Source organism: Equus caballus, chromosome 30 (assembly GCF_041296265.1).
Source record: "Equus caballus isolate H_3958 breed thoroughbred chromosome 30, TB-T2T, whole genome shotgun sequence".
NCBI lineage: Eukaryota > Metazoa > Chordata > Mammalia > Perissodactyla > Equidae > Equus > Equus caballus.
The window spans coordinates 33,898,013-33,925,119 of NC_091713.1; the positions used below are offsets into that span (position 1 = coordinate 33,898,013).

The following is a 27,107-nucleotide window of genomic DNA, read 5'->3' on the forward strand; positions in this document are numbered from 1 at the left end:
AAATGTTTATTTTACAAGCATGTTTATAGGGACTATTGTGAACATTTAATAACTATTTGCTAATTATTAACAGGTTCAGTGTATTCAAAATATTTTAAGAGTTAAAAACAAAGAGAAAGGTTCAGACTTTAATTATGAGTATCAGGAACTCATTTTGGAGGCACTGTGGTATGCTGTAAAACATTACAGAAAAATGATGCCCACATCATACTTTCAAATGGGTCAGCAAAAACAACACCACAATAAGAGAGAGAGAGAGAAAAAGAGAATTTGTACATATGTGTGTGAACACTGAGGGGGAGGAGAGCAGAGAGAGAGAGAGAGAAGCATGTTAACAATTCTGAATTTGATGATGTGTATACAAGAGTTCACTATACTATTCTTGAAACTTTTCCATAAATGTGCTTCTTTTAATGAAAAGACTTAAAAACTCAGGGAAATTAGGAAGCACATACAGCTTTGGTCTTTCTATTGGAGCAAACGTGTCTTGGGCAGAGTCATAAGGTTCTACTCCCTTTAAACCGCAGCTTTTGAACTTTCAGCATGAAACACAGTGATGCAAGGAGCCCTCCCCAGCCATTTTCCGCATGGTCACTCCACCCTACTGCCCAACCGACTGGACTCAAATCAGAAGAATCAACCCACAGTTTGAAGCATAACAGTCGTCTGGATAAACATAAGTTTTAAATCAACTGTTATCCAGATGAAAAAGTTGTGTCTAAAGAAAGAGTGGAGGCGCATCTACATTCTATTACTTATAAAGCAATTAAGCATTTACTTTTGAATAAAGATTTAGAAAATTCTCCAAGCCTAACAAATGTTCCAAGTAAATTTATAACCTAACCCTCAAAGAATGGTATGAATGTAGCCAAACAGCAAATGAATGGAGTAGACATCAATTTTATACCTAAGTTTTCTTTGTGATATTTTAATTATTAAATTAAACATTATTTCTCTTCTTATAAACATTTCTATAGAACCTAGCTTGACCAATACCTACATTATAATTGCAGTATAGAGTCCTATTTTTATAGAGTGCATCTGGATTTCTGATTCATCAGGACATATTAAAGCAAAGCTAACCTTTAGGACCCTTCCTTCTCAACAGCCAGCAACGCAAATCCTATGTCTACAGACAGGAGACACACTCCTAAGCATCTATTGCATCAAGGCAGATAACATAAGCAATTGAAGTGGACAGGGAGGACTTGTGGCAAACTAGTAAACTCATGACACAACTAAAGAACTGTGGCTCAGTTCCAGTTTACTGCTGCTACTGTGGAGTGGAGGACCGGAATTAGCAAATATTCCCATCTAGCAAAAGGAGTCAGAAACATGAATTTTATGCAAAATTTCACTAAAATTCATAAAATTAGAAACATCTTCTAAAATTTTTAAAACACCATGTGGCCAAATAAAACACCTCTAAACACTTCTGCCTAAAATCGCCAGATTGAACCTTTGCCTTAAAGCAGCAATTTACTTTCAAAAATCCAAATTCTGCATTAGTGATAGAAAAGAGCATGTACTAATTTAATTGAATTTTTTTGCATCCTACTTAATATGTGAAACATATTATTTGAATTCATATTTTAATATCTAATTTTTCAAAAATAAACCACAAAAAACTAATCTTTAAAAGAGCCAATTCTTTCAAGAAAAAGTCTGCTGTTTCTGGGAAATCTTTAAACCTAACTGATGCCATGTAAAGACAGTAAATAAAATTATTTTTCAACTTACTTGGCTTTAGAGAAAACAAATAGGAAAAAAATTATTTTTTAAAGTTCAAAGCAAAACAAAGCACAAAAGAAAGACAGAGTTAATCTATTGTGCATCTAGTTTATTCTGTTTTACTACAAATACTCACCTAAGGATGCATAAGCAAATTTTGCCTCCTGATGTGAGTCTGCAAAATCCAAACCTCTGCTTACTCTCAATGTCTGTCAGGACAAAGGTAAAGTGCTGTCCAACTTGATTTTGAGACACTCTACAATACAGCAATATTATCAAACATTAAGCCTTGTGTGAGAATTTTCTTAAAGAAAAGCAAAAACAAGAATATATTTATATGTGGCGTTGGTTTCATCTTTCCAATCAGTGGGTTCCTGAAGCTGGAACTATGTTCTAAAACTGAAATGAGTGTGAAATGTGTAAACTAAATCATGAGCCAAACATCAAAATAAACTGTAATACCTCATGGGCCAAGCAACTCAGCATATACTAATCCCTTACCAGGGAATAAGAAGGTATTTTACCATAAGCTTTCACATGCCTAAAAATACTTGTGAAATATTTCATAAATTCTGAAAACAGAATTACTGAAACTGTGGACACGAGAAGCTACACACAATGACTGAGTCTGCTCAACTCTAACCTCTCCCTTCCTGATTATTCTAAGACTGCTTAAATAGCAAATCAGGTTGCTTTAGAATCTAAGAGCAGCCACCACCAACTCTGTTTAATTGCTGCTTCTGTTGACATTCTCACCCAATAAAGTACCATACAAAATACTATTGGTATTTTTTTTTTACCCTTCTTTTCTAGAGCTACCTGTATACTGAGAATAAATTTCGAAGTACAAGAATATGTTTTCTACAAAAAAGCTTATTACAAAGGATTTTAGCTAATTTTGGATTAAGTATCATACTACCATAGTATGTGTCACACTGCAGTGTGAGGTGCAATATAAATCATTACACTGAATCTTTATTGCTATTTAAAATATATATTTCCTGTTACTGGCTATAATCTTGCCACTAGACAACCATAACTGAACATCTGCTTCCTTATCCTGAAATGAAATATCCATGACACCTAAATTTTGGTTTTGAAATAAACTACTTTGCTACTAATGTGCCAGTACTAAAAATTGTCTGCAATTGTCAGGAAATATTGCATTTCAAATGCTGAACATTTGACGAGTACACTTTTAAGTGGACAGTTTTTAAAAAATTTTTTACAAACTTCAAAAACAACCTCCATTGCCTAATGTGCCCTCTAGTGCCCAACGTTCACAATATGCTTTCACAGCTTTTCTTCCTTTATTTTACCCTTGCTATTAATTTGAAAATTTTACTATAAATTTTAAATTTAGCAGTGTGATTCTCCAGAAAGGAGGTAAAACAGGGGTATCATTTATCAGCAATATTTATTAGTATTGATTAGCCCATCATTCGGAAAATGTTATCTTTAATAGCCTAAAATTTTAGATTTTCACTAATCCTTACTTCAGCAAAATATTTTCCTAAAGTCAATGTTCTTTTAAAATCCCCTCATACCATACTCTTTAAAAAAACTAATAATAGGGTGTGAAAATCACATGGAAAACAATAAGTGATCTGTTATTATGCTTAAAGGGCTACATATTCTGTGAAATTCCTACTACACACAGGTAGTACTCTATTCATTCAGTATTTTTTCAGTAAAATACAAACATAATGAGATTTTCAAAACCACTGGGAGGGTTTCCCTGTAGCCTTCCATAGTCTTGCGCTATTTCTATAAAGCTATTCTTGGGAGACAACCAGCCATGAGTTTTACAATATCACACAGATGGTCTTTTCAATTAGGGTGAAGTGAGAGAGAAACCAGGATATATACATCTAATTTTAAAAGACACAATTGTAAAGCTCTGGTCAAGGACACATTAACATTTTTTTCTGTTAGTACTTACAATATGTATCTGAAAAACAAAAGGAAGAAATGTAACCTTAAGACTTCTCTACTGGTCACAGTGGAGAAAACAAAAGATAGAATGATTTAAAGGCTTCTTCACTCAAATATTATTTAATTTTGAACCTCTAGTGTTTTTTGCTGGAAGCAGTGAAGTACATTTCATTTTATTAAAAAAAACACGTAATAATTTTAAGGTGCTCACTTAGATGGGCTAAAGTTATTATCTAAATGATGACTTATATACTGTACCTTTCAACGTCAAAGGGGAAACAGAACTTTGGCACACTCTGTAGTACCTCCTGCAAATGCAAATTAAAAAAAAAAAGTTTTAGAATATTTTTAAAGATGCAGTTACAACTTTTTTTGAGACATTTTCTAGGGGGAAAAAGTTTGGTTTTTTCTTAAGAAAATAGTGCAGGTTCCTAGACTAAAATAATTGATTATTAAAAAGGAATTAAGTTTGTGCTTTGGCAGATTGCACTGACAATGCCACGGAAGCCCCAGGAGGGAAAGGCCTGGCCTGAAGGGTATTAACACCCTTCACATCCCCGCTGGGATTCCCTTCAACAAGGCCATATGGATTTTACAAGAAGCACCACACCATATGGGTAAGCTACGTCTGCTGCTACTTGTACCACAGACTAGCCACAGGGACTTCTGACAGATCCTGGCTCAAAAATATAAATGTTGTTTCAATTAAAATGCAAGCAGAGAAAAGGGAACGAAGTTGGCAGCTGAATGAATTACTGGAGGTATAACAACTCTACATGTCCTAGAGTAAAACGGTTTAAAAAGAAGGCTTTCCATAGCTAAAGAAACACATTTATATGTTTCAACTGTTGGTAAATTGAAGAACAGTAACACTAAGTTTTACCTCAAATACCACTCTCAAAAAAATGCACATGCAAAAACAAATCTTTAAAACAATATAGCTTCTAGTCTGTGCACTTTCATTTAAGAATAGCTTAATATGAAAATCAATGTTTTAATTAAGCAAAGTATTGATTTTGAAACCTGCAGTGATTTTATAGTCATTACAAAATAATTTTTAAAACTTTTAAAAATCATCCGTTAACAATTATAATAAAATGCAAATAATTGTCAGCCATCTGGCAAAAAATAGAAAAAGATCTATTTTGTTATATATGAAAAACAGCTTAAAATTAATTCTAAAGTTTAACTTTAGAATCAGAGTTAAATCAGAGTAATTTTTTTAGAATCTAAAGTTAAACTTTGGAATTGAAGAAAACATTATACAAGTTCAAAGCCAGGTGATTGTACAACACAGAGCAGAGATTTATGAGGATGTTTCCTATTAAAAAGAAAAAAGAGCAAATATCTTAATACAGTCATCACTCCCCTCAAAAAATACCTTACCTGCCACCTTTTTACCAATAAAACTTACATCCAGAGAAATCATCAATATCTGAATATTTAAACCCTACATATATATATAATATATATACTTTTAAAGTAAAAATTTTCATGTTCTGTTAAAATGTATACTGCAATAAGGTATCAATTAAAAATAAAACACTGGAAAATTCCTATGCCAATTCCTAAGAACGCTTCAAAAACCTTAAGCCACTGAAGCAGAAAGCAAGCACCATATAAAAAAGCAATCTTCTATCTTTAGGACAGGGTACCTTGGTTTGCTTATGAACATGTACCTTTAAAAGTATCAGCACAGACCCCATATTGAGAAAAAGCTAACTGTTTTACTACTGATAATATTTTGTTAAATATAATTTAAAAAGCCACTAAACTTGAAATGATTATTTAAACTGAAAAAACAGTTCATTACATGAGAATACTTCATTCGACCAGTTAACCCTTATCTTGTGCTACATAAAGTGAAGCCATTTACCATATTTACTACACATATGAACACTATTTAGATATCCCTTCTGTAAAATCGTTCATATAATTTCTGTAACAAGATATATATTCAAAATTCATTGTCTACCTCTAAATATATTTAACCCAAACTAGCAATGTATTTCATATCAATTTTAAGACTCAAATTAAGAAGACTGCTTCCCAGTTAGTGGTTCCATCTTTCACACCCTCCCCCTCCCTTCTTCCACAAGCAACGCACATGCACAAGCTTCTGCAGAACAGCCTCAGCTCGCTGCCCAACTGGCAGAAGCATCCCTCAGGGGACAAGTCTTTAAACCTCCGCACTCTTTAAAATTCAACCAGCCAGCAGGTCTATAGACTAGTGTATAAACAGTATAGACAAAAAAATCCTCTCCCAGCTTATGTCAGTGACAAAGCAGCTCAGCAGTTGACTGTTTCTCCCCTGACAGTATAAGCTGGGTTTACACAGATCAATAGCTGGAAGTACTACCTAGTTCCCAAGGCTCGGTTTTCTTCCTTAATTACAGGTGCTATTCAAACTGAAGTTAAAAAAGAAAAGAGAGAGGGAGACTTGGAGGGAGGAATAAAAGACATGCAAATAGATTTTTTTGGATCCTTTTCGCAATAATGTTGATTGAAAATTGTACTTGTCTATTTATTGGAAGTGTTCATTAAGTCTGATATTCCCACCATACGGTTTTGATATGACACACACCCACACACACACACATACACACACACAATTCTAGGTTGGCATCCACAGATTATGTGAAAAGTTTAAGATAACAATCTTCAAAAGTTACGTTTCCCCCTTTTCTACAGCCTTTTGTTTATACAAAATATCTAATTTCCTTAGCAAGAAAAAATATTTGGGATTTCAAAATCCTCTTAATTCTCTAAAATATTTTATTTTTATACAAAAAGAGTACACTGACTAACATGTCTAAATGTTAAAAATGGAAATACCAAAAAGAAAAAAGTAGAATAAAAAATTATGAATAGCAAAAAACAAGGGACAATAATATATATACACATATGTACCCTAAAAACAACACATCTACTATCATTAAAAGGACTGCAAACAAGGACTGACGAAAATTTATACATTATTTTTTAGTCCCATATTCCGTATCTGTAGTAATAAGCATCAAGATCAAATTGGTCTTGTGAGAGACAAGAGAGAAAACTGCCAGTGTTAGAGTGGTATATTAACTCTTCATCCCGTGAGGTTACCACTTAGCATTAGAAAGTAACCAAATAAAGGGAAGCAAGCATTTAAGAATCTACTTTTTTTAAAAAAAAGTTAAAATTTGTAACATTTACCTCCCCATTAAAGTTTGATAACTACAAAGATGTTAGAATTTCTCTGAGAAAAATTAAGATGAAATAAGATATGTCATTGTTGATGTCAGTAATTACTTTTCCTCCTCAACCACTTCTTCCCCTACCCGATACTGAAATATTGATGTTCTCTGAGGTTCCATGTATTCCTCTCTTCCATACTCAATAAGGTCCATCTGCCTAGGCAACCTCATCTACACTCACGGTTTCAACTACAACTACCAAAGCTTGTAGTCTTACAGCTTAGATATCTCTGTGAACTCCAAGATTACACAGAAAATTACTTTCTAGTATCACTTTCTGAATGTTCCCCAGACACCTCAAACTCAGAATGCACAAAACTGAAGTCATTCTTTTAGTTATGGTCCTTATCACCCAGAAATGGCAGCACCATCCACCCAATTACCCAAACCAAAACCATGGTAGTTGTCCAGACCCCTCCCTTTCCCTGACCTAGGCATATAACCAATCATTCATCAAGTCCTTTTAATCCAGTTCATAGCTATCTTGCTCCAGAGGTTCTCAAGGGGAGAGCAGAAAGAATTAGAAGGAAGATAAGAAGGTATAAGAATCACTTGGGAGGGTTTTTCAAAACACATTTGATTGCCTACATTACAGACCCAAGAGGGGCTTGACTCTTTAACTTAATCTAAATAGAATTTATAATTAAGGAACAAGACTACCTGTATCAGTTAAGGGTGCTTAATATATACAAGGAATAATTATTCTCTCCTTGAAAGAAGCGACAAGGTAGACTTGCTGGGGACTGATTAATTCAACATCCTCCTTGAGGGCTCAGGAGTCCTCCGTCCCTCTGCTCTGCTGTCCTGAGTTTTGTTAGCTTTGTCCTCATCTACTTCTACACATGGTCACAAAATGAGCTGCCAAAGTTCAGAAAATCACATGACGACATGGTAGTGTCCGGTGAAAGAAGCATCTCTTTCTGTGAGTCTCTTCTTTATCAATGAGGAAACCTTTCCCAGAAGCCCCAGTGGCTGACTTTCCCATTATATGTAATTGGCCAGAAGGTCACAGCCATTCCTAAACTAATCACTGACAAGGAAAATGGTTATCTATCCTTAGACGAGTTAGAGGAAAACTCAGAATTCAAATCCGTGCACTTTCCACTAGCCACGACACACATCATTATAAAGAAGCTTGAGTGAAGTATCATATTTTCTTTCTTAAGACTCCTCACAATAATTTTAATCAGATAAGAATTAAATTTATACTAAAGTTCTCAAGGAAAATATAACACACTATTATGTAAGAACAGTTTTCAACTATCCATAATTTTATTCATTTGAATAACACTTTTTTAGAATCATTTTACAACAACAAGGAGGCTACTTGTCAATTTTAATCTAATTTTTCACAAAGGCCATAGATTTCTAAAAAGATGATTACTTAATTTTGAGTATTATCTCCCAAAATAAATAAGTATTCATTCAATCTGTTTCTGCTTTACAAGGGGGAATAAACTATTTTCTTTCTCAACAGAAACATGCACTGAGCTGCTTAGTCACAAGCAGGTTACACAGTGCAGAATCAAGATGCCCAAACCGCACACTGAGATGGTCCACAGCGCCACAGCAAACTCACAGGGGCGCTGCAAGATGTTTCAAAGTTTCGAGGAAAACACAGCTATATTAACAAGTGATTAAATCAGAATGTGTTTTATTAAATCAGAATGTTTTATTAAAAGACAGAATTACATGAATATGGTAAATTACACATATAGCCTCTTTAAACATTATCTTCCCATTTTTTTAAGCTTTTTAAGCTTAGAGAATCTATTTTAAACTTAGATTAGAAGCAAGGAATAACCATCAGAATAACTGAGCCCACTGTGGGATTTTTCTCATGGTTTTTACCTTTATGTACTTGTCCAATTAGAAGTAAATTTTTCTTTCATCCCTCCTCCTTAAATTAGGGAAAGCACCATAAGTTTGTGAATTCTAACACTAAAATCATTTAGACTGTTATCTCTGATTAAGCTATTTTTCACTATCAAAAATTAAAAATGAAATTTTATTGTTGGAAGATTTAAACATCTGCCATGATGCAAATTTATTCTGCTATAAAAAGAACTGTGCGTTGAAATATAAATTTCAAGGACTTGGGTTCTACGTGTATCAGTCTTAGGTGATGGGAGCTCTGCAGTCTACAAACAAGCACTTGAGTTTAGTCTAACACAATAAAAAAGCCTCGATTTGGGCACCAGCCAGAGGGTGGAGCGGTTAAGTTAACACGTTCTACTTCGGTGGCCCAGGGTTCGCTGGTTCAGATCCCAGGTGTGGACATGGCACCGCTTGGCAAGCCATGCTGTGATAGGCGTCCCACATATAAAGTAGAGGAAGATGGGCACAGATGTTAGCTCAGGGCCAATCTTCCTCAGCAAAAAGAGGAGGATTGGCAGCAGATGTTAGCTCAGGGCTAATCTTCCTCAAAAAAAGAAAAGAAAAGAAAAAGGAAAAAGCCTAGATTCGAAACAGGGTAGAGTGATGTTACAAAATATATATCTTTACAATTAGATAGGTGGTTTGCTTGGCAAAAAAGGCATAATACATTTCCCTCATTAAGATAAAGACAGCATTTGAAAGGCATGAAAGGAAAGTGTGTGTGTGTGTATGCAAATGAGTTCCCAAAGTTTTTTTTGTCAAAAATTTACTACAAACTGCTTTTAGATTTTTATCCCTAGGTTAACATTAACTTTTAATCAAGGATCTGAATAACATTATCCAACTCTACCTAAGAAAAAGCCATTCAGGAAGACTCCCTTTCCTTTCCCTAACAACCATATAACCTCCCACCGCATTCAGACTAAATATATATACTCTTTCCCTCATTGATCTCTATTTTAACTAGTAACATTTTCTAGATTAACAGAAATATATAATAAAATAGAACAATGCCTATAATATTAATTTGCACTTATAGATACTAAGGTATTTAAAAGTGAATATCAATCATTTAAATGAAGATTAAGTAGAATTAAGTAGGAAAATGCTTCACTTTTTACAAAGAAACAAGTTTTATGTCTGCCTACTGATCAGCTACCATGACTTCAACCCAGTTAGATGCTGTGAAGGGTAAAGAAATATGATTTCTGATTTTCAGCACAGGGATACTGAAGATCAGATCATTAGAAAATAGGGGCATGAACACAAGCACACATGCACACAGGCACGTGCACAGGCACACACGCGCAGAGGCAAACATGTGCACAGGCACACATGCACACAGGCACACATGCGCACAGGCACACACACAGGCAAATCACAGTGGTCAAGTGCACAATGCTCTGGAGTCAAGCAGTTAACATTCGAATTCTGGCTCTGCAAGCTATTGGCTATGTGCTCCAGTTACCTCACCTAGAAAACGAGGAAAATTATTATCTATCTCATAGGATTAAGTGAGGATTCATCTGGGGATTTGTATGAAGATTAAGTGAGAATTAAATAAAAATTCATGTAAAATGATTAGACAATGTTAGGCATGTAAAAACCCCCGAACAACTGTTGCTCTTTTATTAATTAGTTACTTAAGAACTCTTAAATGTCACATGAATTCAAACAAAGAAGATATTTATTCAACAAATATTTACTGAATACAACATTTAAAGTCCTGTGTCCAATGACCTATGCCAAAACATTAACATACTGAGATATAAAATGATGATAAATATTATACTAAATAATTTATCTGCCTCCTTTAAAGATTTCCAATATATTTAATATAGGTACATATGGATATAGACATATTATAAAGATTTGAATATATTCAACTGTTTCTATTTAACCAAACACAATAGAGGAAACTCTGTTAACACTGCAAAGTCATATAATGTACATATCTGATGATTTCAATATGTATAGGAGTTTACTTTGGGCTACCATACCAGCTACTTCTTTTGAGTTAAAAATATCTTCAAAGAGTCATGCCAACAAACATTTTTCATTTAAGGGAGGGTTTATTAATAAAATTCCTTTTTCATGTACTTACTTATCAATCCAGTTAATAAAGATTAATTATCAACTCTATGTAAGGCACTGGCCAACCTGAGGAACAGAAGTTATTTCTTGGTCTCTTCTACAATCTCAAATTAGGCCTTTCCCTCAACTGTCCTGGCTAACATATTGTTAAAGGTACCCTTGGAAAATATATTCTCTTTCTACCACTGGCCTCTATTATAGAATTACGTTTTCTATTTTCTTTAATTTTGAGGTAATCTCTCTTTGTTCTTTGTTCATCTTTGTTTTCTCCCAGTCTTAGAGACTGCCAGATCCTGATTCACACTATTTCTCTTATTCTTTACACCTAGGCTATGTGTAGAAAATCTCTCTCATGATATTCATGCAAATTTTCTCCATCTACTGCATAGATCACACATTAGAGAACTGATTTTTGTGTTACAGATGACAAACAGAGATACGATATGTTCCAGAGCAGTAAATTACAATTAGCCTTTTCTTCCGGTCTCGCCTTGAACCTGGTTCAGAACTATGCCTGCACTGCTCAATTTTCCCTACATAGTGAATCCTGTGATAAACCAGATAGGAATCTTGTTGTTTGTCTGATGCTTTAAGAAATAACAGAACCTTTAGTTTTAGAGCATAAGGCAGGAACCCTACACTTTAAAGTGTTTGAAAAATATATCTTTAGGTGGCTATTAGATTCTGGGAGCAACGGTATATTTACTAATTATTTATCTATGCCTTGAAGGCCCTTGGAATCTGTAAGATCATATAGTAGAAATGAGAATCATGGTGATATTTTCAAAGTCTGGTAAAATCATAATTGATTGTCTACCTATTTGGAGGCTTTGTCTAGAAGAATTAAATTATAACTACACAATTATAAAATACAGAATATTCTATGAAGACTATTTACTTAAAAAGGTGTAAAGTCTTAATCAGTACTAACTCATATTTACAAACTCAGTGTGAACTTACTTGTATGAATAGTAATATCTTTATGAATGTTCATTTAGCAAATATTTAACATGTGAATAGGAATCACAGGCAATTACAATATAAGGTTATAAGAGCATTGGTAGGAAAAGTGAAAAATACCAGGATATATAGAAGACATACATGTAAACCAAATTTAGGAGGGGTGCTCCTAGAGCAGTGCAGTGAAAGTCCCAGGGAAGAAATCTTATCTAAATAGAGAAATGAAAAGAGAATGAGAAGTTGGTGAGGCTATAGTATGAGGAGAGGGAGGGAGAGAGGAGGTAAGGGTGGTCTTCCCATCACAGGAAAGAATACATACAAAGAGGTCTGGGGAGGAGAAAGAACAAGCACAAATTTGGAAGAGTGATGAGAGAATGTGGCTTGAGAAATAAGCAAAGGACTGATCACATAAGGCCTTTAGGTCAATTATGAAGTTTGGATTTGAGGCATGGCGTAGCGAAAACCATTCCTCCGGTTTGCCCAGAACACTTGACATATATTGTCTCAGCATAATTATCAACAGCACTCCATTTTACCCTCAAGAGTCCAACTTATTTATCATAACGGAAATCAGAACAGCGGTAGCCTAGGGCTGTTGGGGTGGGGTAGGGAGCACAGGGAGTAACCAGGACGCAGCAAGAGAACTTTTTGGAGTGACAGAGATAGTCTGTATCTTTAAAGGAATGTGGGTTACACACGTATATCTCAGTTTGGACAATGAACCATGGTCACCCTACCTAAGATAAATAGGGAAGTTTCGAAGGGTTTAAAGCAAGGGAGAGACATGATTGGGCCTCAATTCTAGAAAGATCACTCTGGCTACAATGTGTAGAATGGATTTAAAAGGACAAGACTGAAGGCTGGGAAATCAAACAGAGGGCATTTGCAATAATCGAAGTGAGTAGTGGTGGCCTGAAGCAAGACATTTGCAGCAGGAATGCAGAGAAGAGCGTAAAATTAAGATGTATATATAGAAGTGAAAATGGACACATCCAGGAGGTTGCTGGAAAAACATGCCTGGTGCTCTAGAGAGAGATTCTGGCTGAGATGAAGACAGAGAAAGGGACGGCATTGATTAAAAGACATGGAAGCAACAAGAGATATGACTGTTTTATTCTCCATTATCGTGGAGGATCAATATTATTCTTCATATTTTTATACTCTCAATAAGCAACTTTTGTGCGATATTCGCAAGTTATGAAATTACTATATTTTCTCATATAATGATGAAAACATATATCTTTATTTTCTTAATAATTTATATGAAGATATAGGTTATAGAGTCTTCAACCACTTCTGGTATGACAATCACAACACGTCATTAGTCAGTAAGCAGAGATCAATGAAGTTAGCGGTGAACCAGAAAGTCCTACTTGTTACAACTGGCATAATCAACTGGAACAATGAATCTCCAAAATCTCTGAGGGTATATTCAACTCTGGAGTTCTCCTAATGCCTCACCAGTACCTGGCACATCACTCATGCTCTGAAAAAAATGTGTTGAACTCATATGAAATGACACTGTTTTAGGACCATCAGAATCAACTTGCCTTGGTAGACAATTCAAAGAAATGTGATTTAAGAGTGTGGATGCTTTCTTTTTGATTATCTTCCTAAATAAAGATATGATTAAAAAATTGCTTACTCTGTGCCAGGTTCTGACCTAAGCACTTTACATATATTATCTCATTTAATCCTTACACTAACCCATGTTTTATTGTCTTTTATATGTGGGGGGAAAAAACTAGAGGTCAAAGAGACCAAGTAACATGTCCAAAGTCATACAGCTGGCAAACATCAGTCAGGATTTGAACTCACAGGCCAAAGCTTTTAACCATTATTCCCCAGCCCATGTATTTTTTTTCACTTTGTTCTCATGAGGTTCCAATACCTAATCAGCAGATGCCTAAATCTGATGCCTACTTGGTCTCTATATGGTGGATGGTGTCCATATACATAAAGAGCTAAAATTATATAATTAATACTTTAGAACTAAAGTTCAACCTGGCATACAGAAAAATAAAAGGGGCCTAGACGTGAAGGACTCATGGGAGGAGAGATGGGATAATATGCAATCACAAATGTGAGTCTAACCTGCCCTAGGCTGTTCCATTCTCTTGAAATTAGGTCCTGAGGCAAAAAAACAATGTTGCTTATGTCTATACTTGTTTATTACTAAGAATATTAGATTCAAATAAAAACATAAATCTAACTTCTTTCAAATAACAGACTAAGAAATGAGGGCTTAAACTGATTCTTTCTCACAGATGAGCAAAATTCAAGTAATTAAATTTGAAGCATATTATTTAAAATCTGAAACAAAATCACGTCACATATCGGAACAAGGATTATACCAGAACAAGTAAATAATACTAGAATAACACAGGCAGGATGAGGTTAAACAAGGTTAATAATAATAGAAGACTTAGGGTTAAAAGAGTATTTAATTGCCTTAGGCTCAAGATGGAACTCTGTAGATAAGTCAAAGCTGTGTATATATGGTGGACAGATAAAGACATGGAAAACTGTAACTCAGATGGTAAACATCCTGGGGTCAGTTACACCTTTAGTTATTTGATTCAATAAAGTTTGCTAGACATTTTTATCCCCCTCAATTTAAAGCAGGAACTAAGTACTTAGTAATGAAAATAAAACCTTATTCAGAAAGCAGGACTAAAAACCAAGAACCCAGGAACTCTTGATTTTTCTTTTTTTGTATTTTTAGGTTATCTTAAATTACACAAGATGTTTCTTTTATAAAAAATGGACATGTCAGGGGTCAGCCCCGTGGCATAGTGGTTAAGTCTGATACACTCCACTTCGGCGGCCGGGGTTCACAGGTTTGAATCCCAGGCAAGGACCTATACCACTCATGAAGCCATGCTATGGTGGCAACCCACATACCAAACAGAGGAACTCTGCCACTGCCACAGATGTTAGCTCAGGGCTAATCTTCCTGGAGCAAAAAAAAAAAGAAGAAGATGGGCAACAGATGTTAGCTCAGAGCCAATCTTTCTCACCAAAAAAAAAAAAAAAAAACGATACGCCCATAATTCTTAATATGTCAAACTACAATCAAATTTGAAGTTATAAGTGTTTTTTTAAGTGAGTATTTCTTGAAATTCTAAATAGAAATACTATGAGATATTATTTTGCAAACTTATTCTGCCCTACCCATTACAGAACATCTACCTCTTGAAATAAAAATTTGGTTCACACTCCCTGCTGATGTAATCTTTGGTCTCTTGCTGAGATTATAGGTAAAGGTGCCAATTTTGGTCTTAGTTCTTGTAATGCAGAACTCTGCCTATGAGAAATTGAACTGTGAACACTGGTTCTTTTCACATACAGAAAGCCACCAAACAGGCCTCATCAAATAGCAATGAGTTTTGATCACTCCTAGTCTAGTCCACTTTGGCATAAATGATCTTAAAGAGAAAATACAATTTCCTGAGTCTCTCATAAAGGATTTTACTCAGTGAACTAGAAACTATATATATAGTTATTTGATAAACTTTCTCAAGTAAGAACTAATTCTCTTAAATAAATTATCTCATACCTTCTATTTATTCTTTACAATATATCATTGTTTGGAACATAGGGAAAATAAGGAGTAATTATAAACACAAGAGTGACTTATTTATAAAAGCAGAATGAGGTAAATTCTGTAAAGTTAGATTCACCCTTTGGTCAGCAAAAGGTAGAACTAAAATAGTTCTTTCTTCCACTGAACATTCTCTTAAGAGTATGATGGATACTTGGCAAGTCTCTATCACTTCTTGCTGTTGAGTCTTCCCAATCTGCTGCCACCAATGACCTCTAATTTCTACATCTAAGAGCCTTTTCTCCAGTCATTATCATATTTGACTTTCCTACCATGTGTAAGACTTCATTCATTCATTTAACATGTGTTTATTCAGTATCTACCACGAATGAAACACTTGAGATTAAAATTGAAAGTAATCTTCCCCTTGATCTGAGGAAGCCAAGGTTTCTGACAAATCGTCCCCTGCTTACGTGTATCTGCCCTAGATGTCTGTGTCCCTTTTATCTAGCTCTCCTCCTATCTTTGCCATTTTTCGGGCTACTTTACGACTCCTTCTCCACTGGTGTTCCCCAGGCTTCTGTCTTCAGCCCTCACTTCTGCATGGGAAATCTAATCTCACTGAAACACAGAATGTATAAAAGTCTGGGCTCTCTAGGCAGAAATGTGCACTTCAGAACCCAGCTCTGCTACCTAACAGCTGTGTGAAACCATATCATCATCCCTCTCCTGAACTCCAGTCGGAGGTTTCCTACCACTTAGAAAATAACCCTACCAGAATATCTGGCATATTCAAAATTGAAAACATTATCCTTCCTCAAAATATGATCCTCTTCCCAAACGCCTTATTTCTTTGCTTCATGCTAACTTTTTCCCAACTTCAGAATCAGGCAACAACTCTTCCTCCATTTTACACAACCAACATCAGAAACTAGTTAAAACCACATGGACCTTGTGTCTGCATTCACAAAAGTGACCACTAGACTGCAGTGTTCTCTTTTCTGGTCAAATAGGCTTACGGATAAAGACATGGATATGTTACCACTTAGTACTAGCTTACCAAGATAAGCTGCAATGTTATCATTTGTCCAGAAAAGTGCATATGAATAAACACGTAACTACGTATTGGAATAACCAAGTAATAAAAGTAATAGAAAATAACTCATATTTTAAATATAATATTTACTATCACAATTAGCTAAAATAATATATAACAATCATGAAGTTAATTTTTGAAATTAGGTCTATTTAAAGGCCAAACATTAATCAAATGTTGTGTACTACTTGAAACATTTCTATGAAATATCATACCTAACGTTGTCTTTAAGTTGTAAAAAGCCTAACACACGCAAAGTCTATTAAAATGCACATAATTTATCTCACTCAAAATGAAAATATATCTAATAAATAACACTATTCATCTCGCCTCTTTTAGCTCTCCCTTAACACACAAATGCATTCCTTTTCTCTAAAACATAGCAGCTGGGAATAAAAGGAAAGATTTCAGATGATCATTTTCACATCATATTCCATCATCTTTTCACCAGTTTTTCCTAGCTTTTCTTTGAGCCCCATTCTTTTACAAGAAGTCTCTTTTTAGATCAATCCATATTTCCATAATCCACACTGCTGTTTCCTCCTCTTCTCCCCAGGGTGGACTAACCCCCACATCCAGAACTATGGCTTACAACTGTCATTAAGCCTTATAACAATAACAAGATAACAAAAGAACGGGTGGGGACGAGGCTAGCTGGTACCATATGTTGATCAAGTTCAACATTTTCAGCTAATAGAGAATATTTTTTAAACTTCAAAATTTTAATAGTGAAGTGCCTTCATATCTATTTATTTTCCCTAATTCTATTTCAGGCTTAAATTTTAAACATTAGTGAACAATCTAGCAATATTACTTGAAACAGCTTATCTATTAATAATGTACTGAAAGGATGAGGGAAAATGGAAGTATTCAAACAAAAAGGTAAGGAAGCACTCTATGGTTAGTTACCAATTGTTGTAACCCAGAAGCCTCATTCAACACCTATCCTAAAAAAGAAATTTCCCTAAAAGGAATTTTTAAAAGCAGTACACAGTTATAATAAGCAAGATTATTTCAAAGTAACATATTCCATGTGAATTAATATTGACTTTTGCCAATTTTGAAAGATTTTAAGGTTTCCCTCAAGTAATATCTGAAAACATGTTACTCTTGTTTCCATCCTTTGTTTCATAGTTAACTAATTTTAACTTCTTTTTAAACTAAAAATAAAGAAAAATTTGAAATGTAACATTTTGAACTGGCAGAGAGACTTTCATACCCCTGTATTATATTTAAAAAAAATTTTTTTCTCCTGACTTCAGGAGCATCGCTTCTGATCCATCAGTCTTTGTTACACCACCTTGAAAAAAGTATTTTTCAACTCTGTTTCCCTCAAAGATTCAGAACCCTTTACAGGACTAAATTCCAAATTTACTTGTGTCAAATGTTTACTGCTCAATAAAAAGTAAGTTTTTGTGAAACCACATTTCTCACTTTCAATCTGCATCATCTGTTATTAATTTCTATAGCGTGCTAAGTCATGTCCCACTTTCCCGAACTGGTCTGAATCATTTGCATAGTTAGAATATAATAATTTCACTGCCATAAAAATAAATATAAAAACCTCACCTCTAAAAGCTCATTAACCTGTTCACCCTTTAGCAGAAAAATAAGGTCATTTTTTTCAGAGGTTTTCAAATTTCATCATCTAAAATGTATGCAAAAATATTCTTTTCAACAGGAGTGTGCCAGATTACATAGTTCTGTTTTCCAATAAATACCCCAGCTATACAGCAACATTTCTAAAATATCATTATGTTTTTCCAAATTAGTTTACCTGCTTGCAATAAAATTTTTTAATTTTAACAGTAGAAAATATAAGGCAAGCATGCAAGTAAAGTAAGAATGTGATCTCATTTCGCTTTGAGTTTTCTAACACTGCACCTATAAAAGAAACAAATCTTATCTATCTAAAGAAAGATGGACAGAGAGAAAGATATAACAATGATGACGATTTTAGGTTTAAGTATTTTCCTACACAATTCCCACTTACAATGCTTTATTCTGATTCTTCTTTTTCAGACAAATGATAACACTGTATGTATCTACAAAGAAAACTGGTAAGAAATAACTGATATTATAGAGATTTTAAGATAGATCACTGATAAAATGTTTAGAATATGAAACAAAGTATACAGCCATGACACAATTATTATTCTCTTTTATTAACTATCATCTCTCTTTACAAAATTGTATTTCATTAAAAGTTAAGAAACCAATTTGTCTTAGAAATATGTGTTCATATATAATGTATATACTCATAGGGGTAGTGAAATAAAAATTAACTATCGCACATAAAAAATTGGTTCAAGATACTTCATTCTTTCCATGGAAAACAATAGTTAGTATAGGAGGCAATTAAATCATTTTTTGCTGTCTGATATGATCAAATGGTAGTTAAAAATGACAGAATCAAGTCCAAACAAGCAAAAAAAAAATCCAGTTTTTTAAAGACCCACAATCATTTAAATATTTATTTTTAAAGTATTAAGATTTAATAAATTATTTCCAAATAATTTAGATCTTCTTTATGACTGACACAAGAAGCAAAATTATAAAATGTCCACCTAGTAATCTACCTCACTTTCAAATCATGAAAGACTTTAATCATTCTGACCAAATCGCTTTTAAAATCATTAAAAACTGAAACATTTTTTGAAATGATTGATGTGCAAAAGTTTTTTTAAATAAAGAACAGACATTCTTCCTAAACCATGCAAACCAACCATTAGACATCATTGAACATGAAAAGAAAACTGTGCACAGTGCTGAGAGTATTTGTTTTGGAGTCAGCTAACTAGCTGACTACCGGCAGTTACAAAAGACCTCTGAAGACACACACTTGAAGGGCAACATTTAAAACGTTCTTCTATTATTGTACAACACAGTTTCTTACTACTATTCACTTTCAGAATTGTAATTCAAACTGTTTCCAGATCATTTCTACCAAGATTTGCTTAATGGAATTTTTTTATTAATGTACTTAGAAATAATTGTGTAATGTGCATTTTTCTGAAAGCATTTCTAAATGTATTTTCATCACCAAGCATGGGAGCACATACTAGGTTGTCAATATGTATTAAATCTTAATTCTTTTAACCTTCTATAGAAATGTGAGAGAGAGAGAACACACACGTGAAGTACTTAGCATGAACAGTCAGGGACCTAACTAAATCTTCGTGTTGCCTAACTTCTCTGCTAAATCACATCTTTTCATTCATATTTTTATGAATCCCTACTATAGTTGTCATAACACCAATTTGAAATCTTTCTAAATTTAATATTCCACACCATTCTTACATCTATTCCTCTTAGCAGATTATTTTGTTCCTATTTTTCCAAGAAGGTTAAGATAATCTATTATGAGTTTACTCAACTTCCTTGGACTGGTCACTCATTCATCTAGTCATTCAAAACACATTTATTTAGGAGCCCAGCCTCATGGCCAAGTGGTTAAAGTTCCGCGAGCTCCACTTTCGCAGCCCAGGTTTGGACCCCAGGCATGAACTTACCCCACTCATTAGCCATGCTGTGGAGGCATCCCACATACAAAGGAAAGGAAGATTGGCACAGATGCTAGCTCAGGGCTAATCTTCCTCAAGGAAAAAAAAAAAAAAAAAAGAGGAAGATTGGAAACGGATGTTAGCTCAAGGCAAATCTTCCTCACCAAAAAAAACCCAAAAAACAAAAACCCATTTATTCAGATCTTACTATGTACCAACCACTGTGATAGATGTGGGGATTGAAAAATGAGGAGATTCTGCCCCTTTTCCTTCAGAAACACACATACAGAGCAGGGCAGATAGAGACATTCGAAAAAGAAAAAGGAAACATAACTAATGGAACTGCAGAATATAGAGGTATACCAGAGGCTATGGAAGTACAGACAGGCTGCCTTGAAGGTCAGGAAAGACTCCAAAAAAAGATTACTCTTCAAGCTAAGGCTGAAGAACAAGTAAAACTGGACCACAAAAAAGGAAGGAGAATGAAAATGGGCAGTAAAAACAACAACAAAAAAAGGATGGGGACCTGGGGGATGACAGGGACAGGGTCTGAAAGAAATGTCACCATGCTCTCTCATTTGCTGAATGCCTGCCTGTCTTGGTGCTTCATACAGGCCTTCACTCCTACCATGTATCCTGTGAAGTCACTATCATGTCATTCATCACAGAGGATACTTGTTTGATGGAACAAAGCATGTAACTGACAGACTTCAAACTCCAATCTATACTATCCAAAAAAAACAGATAAGTCTTCTATTTAATGAGAGAAATAAAATTCTAAAGTCTCTAGCTGTTATCAGTCTAATTTCAAATCACTAAACAATTTCATCATTCTGTCTTTCCAATACAATAGGGAGTCATACTCAGTTCCCCTAACTATATATGGCAGTGTCTTCCACTCTCACCCTAAAAGAGGACCAACTTAAGAAAAATACTCAGAGACCAGCCCAGTGGCATAGTGGCTAAGTTCACGTACTTTCCTTTGGCAGCCCAGAGTTCACAGGTCTGGATCCTGGGCGGGGACCTATATGCTCCTCGTCAAGCCATGCTGTGGCAGCGCCCCACATACAAAGTAGAGGAAGATAGGCATGGATGTTAGCTTAGAGCCAATCTTCCTCACCACAACAAAAGAAAGTAAGAAAGAAAAAGAAAAATACTCACTGGTCAAGGAACAAGGCTTAAAGATCACTTCCATGTACTCCTCCTAACCAACAGCATTTCCACAGGAATCTCAGATTGCAATCAAAATATGCAACCACATCTACATTCTCTTCCTAAATCTCTTTCTAATGCTAGCTGAGAGACCCGTAAACCACCTTCTCTTCAGTGGTATCCTCAAAACTGGTCTCTGATAATCTTCAAACCCAGAAATAATCTGTGAAGATTCACATTCTTCCAGTACATCAGTTCAACTGTCATTGTTCTAAATGTACCGACAGTAATTCCTGAAGAAGCAAGAGACAATAATGCAGACAGGACCTATGCAGAATGTCTAGGACAAACTTTCCTCTCTGCCATCTCATTACTCCTTTTTTCCCCAAGTCATGTCAGTGTAAGAATGACAATCAAGAAGATACAGGAAACAAAGGCACTTTCAACATCTCTGAAACTGAGTCTTCCCAGAATATTATCTTTTATCAGCCAAGCCCCTGCCATCTGTTCTTCCTTCTTTCTGCCCATCTTAAAGAGGGAAGTACATCTTACCACTGCTGTCCAAAGCTAAACCTTCCACTCACAGTTGTCACGCAACCTCATCTGAACCACCATTACAGTCTGTACATTAGTAGTACAGCACATGCAGCATTATATTACGGTTAATTTAATTTCGTTTCCCTTACTGGACTATGAGGTCCTTCTGAGCTGGAAATGTTTTATATTTATCTTTACTCATCTAGTATTAGAAAAAATAATGCATAGTGGGTACTTAGGTAATATTTTTCATCTTGCCATCTCTGCTCATTCTTGTTATATAAATTATCAACTTCTTGGAGGCTGGCCCCGTGGCCGAGTGACTGGATTCATACACTCCGCTTTGGCGGCCTAGGATTTTACCAGCTCGGATCCTGGGTGCAGACCTATCACTGCGCACTAAGCCATGCTGAGGCAGCATCCCACATACTAGAACCAGAAGGACCTAGAACTAGAATATATACAACTATGTACTGGGGGACATTGGAAAGAAGAAGTAAAAATATATATATATATATTGGCAACAGATGTTAGCTCTGAGCCAATCTTAAAAGGGAAAAAAAATGAACTTCTAGATTCTATCTTCAATCTTTCCTTTTAAAGTGGTTTCCTGATATTCTATATAAACATGGTGTTCCCTCCTCAAACCTTTTAATCCTAGAAGCTACCAAAAGTACACTAAATATTGCCACCATCAGGAAAATTACTATAAACCTACTATCTCTTGTTCCTCACTAACTGCTTACCTCTTAGCATGTTTAAATGTATGACGTCTTCCTCCCAGAACATCCACTTTACATTATTAGTAACTTTCATGGCACTTACTACACTTGGCCTTCTGTTGGAATTACATGTAGACGCAAATACTGTAAAAACAATAAGGAACCATTTGCTCCTGCATCTTCCATTTAAAGAGGAGAAAATTGAAATTCAGAGAGGAAAAAGTGATTTTCTTAAAGTCAGACACTCAAGTTAGAAGTAAAAACAACTGCAGTTCACTTCTGATTCCAAGTCCAATCTTCTTTCTCCTAATAAGACTCTTGAAAGGCAAGGATCACATGGCTTTTTGTTTATAGCCTTATGTTGCAGACCAGCAACTTGCAAAAAAATATTCTATGAATAATCTTAAGACAACTTTAGCTACATGCTAATTGCCTAGGCAAAGTTCATCTGTTCAATATTTGGTGAAATTTTTAATCTCTAATATCACTAGAGTAACAAGCGAAAACAAAACTAAAAAGGTCTTGCAAAATATAGCATTACTTTTTTTTTCTTTGAGGAAGATTAGCCCTGAGCTAACTGCTGCCAATCCACCTCTTTTTGCTGAGGAAGGCTGGCCCTGAGCTAACATCCATGCCCATCTTCCTCTACTTTACACGTGGGATGCCTACCACACCATGGCTTGCCATGCAGTGCCATGTCCGCACCCAGGATCCAAACCCGGGGCCACCGAAGCGGAACGTGCAAACTTAACTGCTGCACCACTGACCCAGTCCCCTACCATTATTTTTAACAACTTACCTTTCAACTTGCTACATATCTATATTATCTGTTCACTGTATACAGTATATCTAAAAATATCACCAAAATTTTTGGTGTCTGTTGAGTTTGTATGTCTATAATTCAGAAAGGCCTTTGTCCTGACTTAGTGTGAAATGGGGTATTCCTGGAAAGTATCAATGAACTACATTGTAAAGTCTCACAAATTAAAAAAACTCCTGCACATGGATGTTTATAGCAGCTTTATTCATAACTGCCAACTTGGCGGCAACCAAGATGTCCTTCAGTAGGCGAATAGATAAATGAACTGTGGCACATCCAGACAATGGAATATTATTCAGTACTAAAAAGAAATGAGTTATCAAGCTATGAAAAGACATGGAGGAACTTTAAATGCACATTACTAAGTGAAAGAAGCCAATCTGAAAAGGCTACATACTGTATGATTCCAACTATATGACATTCTGGAAAAGGCAAAACTATGGAGACAATAAAAAAATGAGTGGTTGCTAGGGGTGGGGATGGCAGGGAGGGATGAACAGGCAGGGCACAGAGAATTTTTAGGGCAGTAGAAATATCTGTATGATACTATAATGATGCATATATGTCATTATACATTTGTCCAAACCCATAGAAGGCACAACACACGAGTGAACCCTAAGGTAAACTATGGCCTTTGGGTGATTGCGATATGTCAGTGTAGGTTCATCCTTGGTAAAGAATGCACCATTCTGGTAAGTGATGCTGATAATGGGGGAAGCCATGCATGTGTGGGATCAGGGGTATATGAGCAATCTCTGTATATTCCTCTCAATTTTGCTGTGAACCTTAAACTGCTCTAAAAATTAAACTCTTTAAAAAAAGTTTTTTAAATAAACTGTTCCGACTGGCTTATAGAGAGAAATGTACATAAACTGAATATTCTTAAAAGTCCTATAAAATAAGGAAATTGAGTTTCTAATATTTCAAATGGGCTAGATTTCAAAAAATTCTTAGAGAATTCAAACTCACATAATTTCTCATAATTCACGTTTCTCTGATTTATACAAGCACATATTTATTTCACTTAGGTTTGTTTTTCCTAAACTTATCCGAGTTTATGGAACAAATCAGGTAACAAGACATAATGTTTAAGGTTATAAAAAACATGATTTCCCAAATCTTTAGGAAACCAAAATATTAAACTGATATCAAATTGAATTAATGTATAATCATTGGAAATCTAGATAATTTCTAAGACAGAATACTAAAACATTGATTACTAAGCATAATTTAAGTCTATATACTTCTTATTTCTGTATGCTATGAAAAGGCTGTACTTTTGGGTCATGCTAACAAACATGTTCACTTCCCTCACTTCACAAAGATGTAAATGGGATGTGTGTGGGTTTAGAAAGCCGTATTATGCGCATTCATGAGGTCTGGTAGTCTGTTAAAATGCTTGTGCACGACAGAAAGTTCTCAGTTATCTAGCCCCCCAGGGGTTTTTTTTTTCCTTTCTCTGTTAGTTAAGTTAGTTACTTAATTTAAAAGTTACAATTAATATTGGTGGTTAAGACCACACTAGGGACAATAATGTCAGATAAAAACAACCATGTATATGCTTTTGCTTTCATAGTTTTGTCCTAAAAGAGTGATTCCTGGGTTTTTTTACTGCTATATTCTTGAAACTTGAGGACGGTGAAGAACCATTGTTTATGTAAGAACTAACAAAATTTCTGTATTAAATATTAAAATGGATAAAGTTTCTAAAGATAAATGAATTCATTTGATGATAAGAATCATGGAGGCACTGCATGTTAACACAAATAACATAAACATGATGGTGATGACAATGATGAAATTAGTTTGACCCTGCAGATCTCTGACATATGTCTCAAAGTGTCAGTTTGTTCTTGACTATGAGAGAGCACAATGAAATAAAACTTAAAATGTGACTTTTATCTGTCTTATTTGATAACACCTGACTCTGAGAAGAAGCTATGAAAACCTTTAAAGCTCACTCAATTTTGATGGGCTTGCTTCCTTGCATTACTGATTCATGTCTTTGTCTACAACACGAAAGGTTATTCTTACCTCTGAGTGCCTCCTAGAGAGCTAAAATTCTATCTTAACAGAATTCAGTGTCTTTTATTATTTAAGGGAGGAAAAAAGCACTAAAGTTCCTCATTTATGAAAGAACTATTCAATTGTGGTACTGTTTATATTTACTTTTAAGTATTATATTGTCACTCTGATTAAACAGATGACCAAGTGCTGCTTCCTAGGCACCTATGAATCCCATCATAATCAAACACCCAAATCTTCTAACGGCTTTTGCAATGTTGCCGTCCCAAACTCAGACTATGAATACAGAAAAAAATCAAAAACTTCCAGGATATGTTTTATAACCAAAACTATCTCGGAAATTTCTTAGAGGATCCCTGAAAATCAGAGAGACATGTTCTCTTGTAAAATGAGTTGCTAGAAATAATTTGGTTTGTTTGATATGTTATTATAAGAGTTGCATACAAAAAGCTGGCAAGTCAGAAAAGATGTTCAGCCTGGCCTAGGTTAAATCTGTATATGTAAACTTTATGATATGAATATTTCAGAAAGCACATGTTTTATGGGATATTTCTATAGATATGCCAACGTCCTTGCTATCCATAATATGTTTTACTCTCTAGGAAAACAATGATCAAAACTCTTGTGAAAAAGTTTTGAGTTTTCCCATACTTATCAGAGTCCCGGTAGCGCTTTGCCAGGTGATAGCAGGCAATATTAATATAATACGCTAGTTATTTTAAATGTTTATTTGGCCATAACCTTACTTCTTTATTTTAAATCTCTGGCATCTTCTAGGCCAGTGGTTCTCATCTGGGTATATACATGAGACTTACCCATGAGGTTTAACAAAAATATATTTGTCTGGATCCTACTCCACCAGCCCTAGTGGTCTGGTGGTTAAGACCCCATGCTCTCACCACCACAGCCTAGGTTTGTGTGCTGGTCCGAGAACCACATCACCCGTCTGTCAGCTGTCATCCTTTGAGGGCGGTGTGTGGCTGTGCTGTGATGATGAAAGTTCTGCCAGCTGCATTTCAAATACCCGCAGGGTCACCCATGGTGGACAGGTTTCAGCAGAGCTTCCAGACTCAGACAGACTTGGAAGAAGGATCTGGTACCCACTTCCAAAGACTTGGCCGTGAAAACCCTGTGAATAGCAGTGGAGCACTGTCTGACAGAGCACCGGAAGTGAGAGGATGGCTCAGAAAGACCAGGCAGGGTTCCGTTCTGCTGTCCACAGGGTCATTAGGAGTCGGAAGCCACTCACCAGCACTAACAACAAAGGCCATATTCCAGACACACTAAATGTCCCTATTTGATACTCTTGGTATATTCTTGCTATGTTATGTCTCAGGATTATTGTATATTATATCTCAAAATTTTTCCTATACAAATTTTGTTCACCCATTTTTTTAAGTCAGATATAACTCTGACTCCTTGAAAAACAGGCTTACTCATTGTTCTTAGAGATATTTTGTCTAAAACTTTTTTTGAATGGCTTTATTGTCTTCATTTTTCATACAACAGAAACCAGATTTCGTTTTCTATACTTTATTTTTATTTTGAACCGTCACCAGATCTTTCACATTTGAAAATTATCAAAATAAATTAACAATAGTCATTAAGTCTCTGTCATCTACAGATAGCTTAGTTTGTTCTAGTTTGTTTCTGATACTTGCCTGAAGGCTCTGGTATAAGCTACAGGACAGAGTTTTTGTTTCAACAAAGTAGGTCAGTCTCAGGGCCTTGTAAAAAGGGGTTGGATCAGGTATTTCAAACTACTGACACTTCAAAGAATAGACTCTTGGGTATAGGCTTTGAACTGACATCACTGAGACAACTTTTAGGCCATTCAAGTAGACTGAGTCAGGATTGTCAACTCTTTTTAGTCAAGA

The 27,107-nt window shown here is 35.2% G+C and overlaps 1 protein-coding gene across 11 annotated transcripts in view; it reads right to left on the minus strand.

The window, feature by feature from the left end:
* Positions 1 to 27,107, minus strand: part of DENND1B (DENN domain containing 1B) — a 243,962-nt gene that overhangs the window by 132,614 nt on the left and 84,241 nt on the right. For 6 of the 11 annotated variants that reach the window (XM_070255837.1, XM_070255841.1, XM_070255838.1 and 3 more), the window contains exons 4-5: positions 3,925 to 3,974; positions 1,868 to 1,940 (exon numbers count right to left, since the gene is read on the minus strand). In XM_070255837.1, coding sequence (XP_070111938.1) covers positions 1,868 to 1,940; positions 3,925 to 3,974 — 123 coding nt within the window. Of the gene's footprint in view, positions 1 to 1,867; positions 1,988 to 3,924; positions 3,975 to 27,107 lie in introns of all 11 variants that reach the window. The other 5 variants (XM_070255835.1, XM_070255834.1, XM_023632503.2 and 2 more) reach the window with 1 other exon arrangement.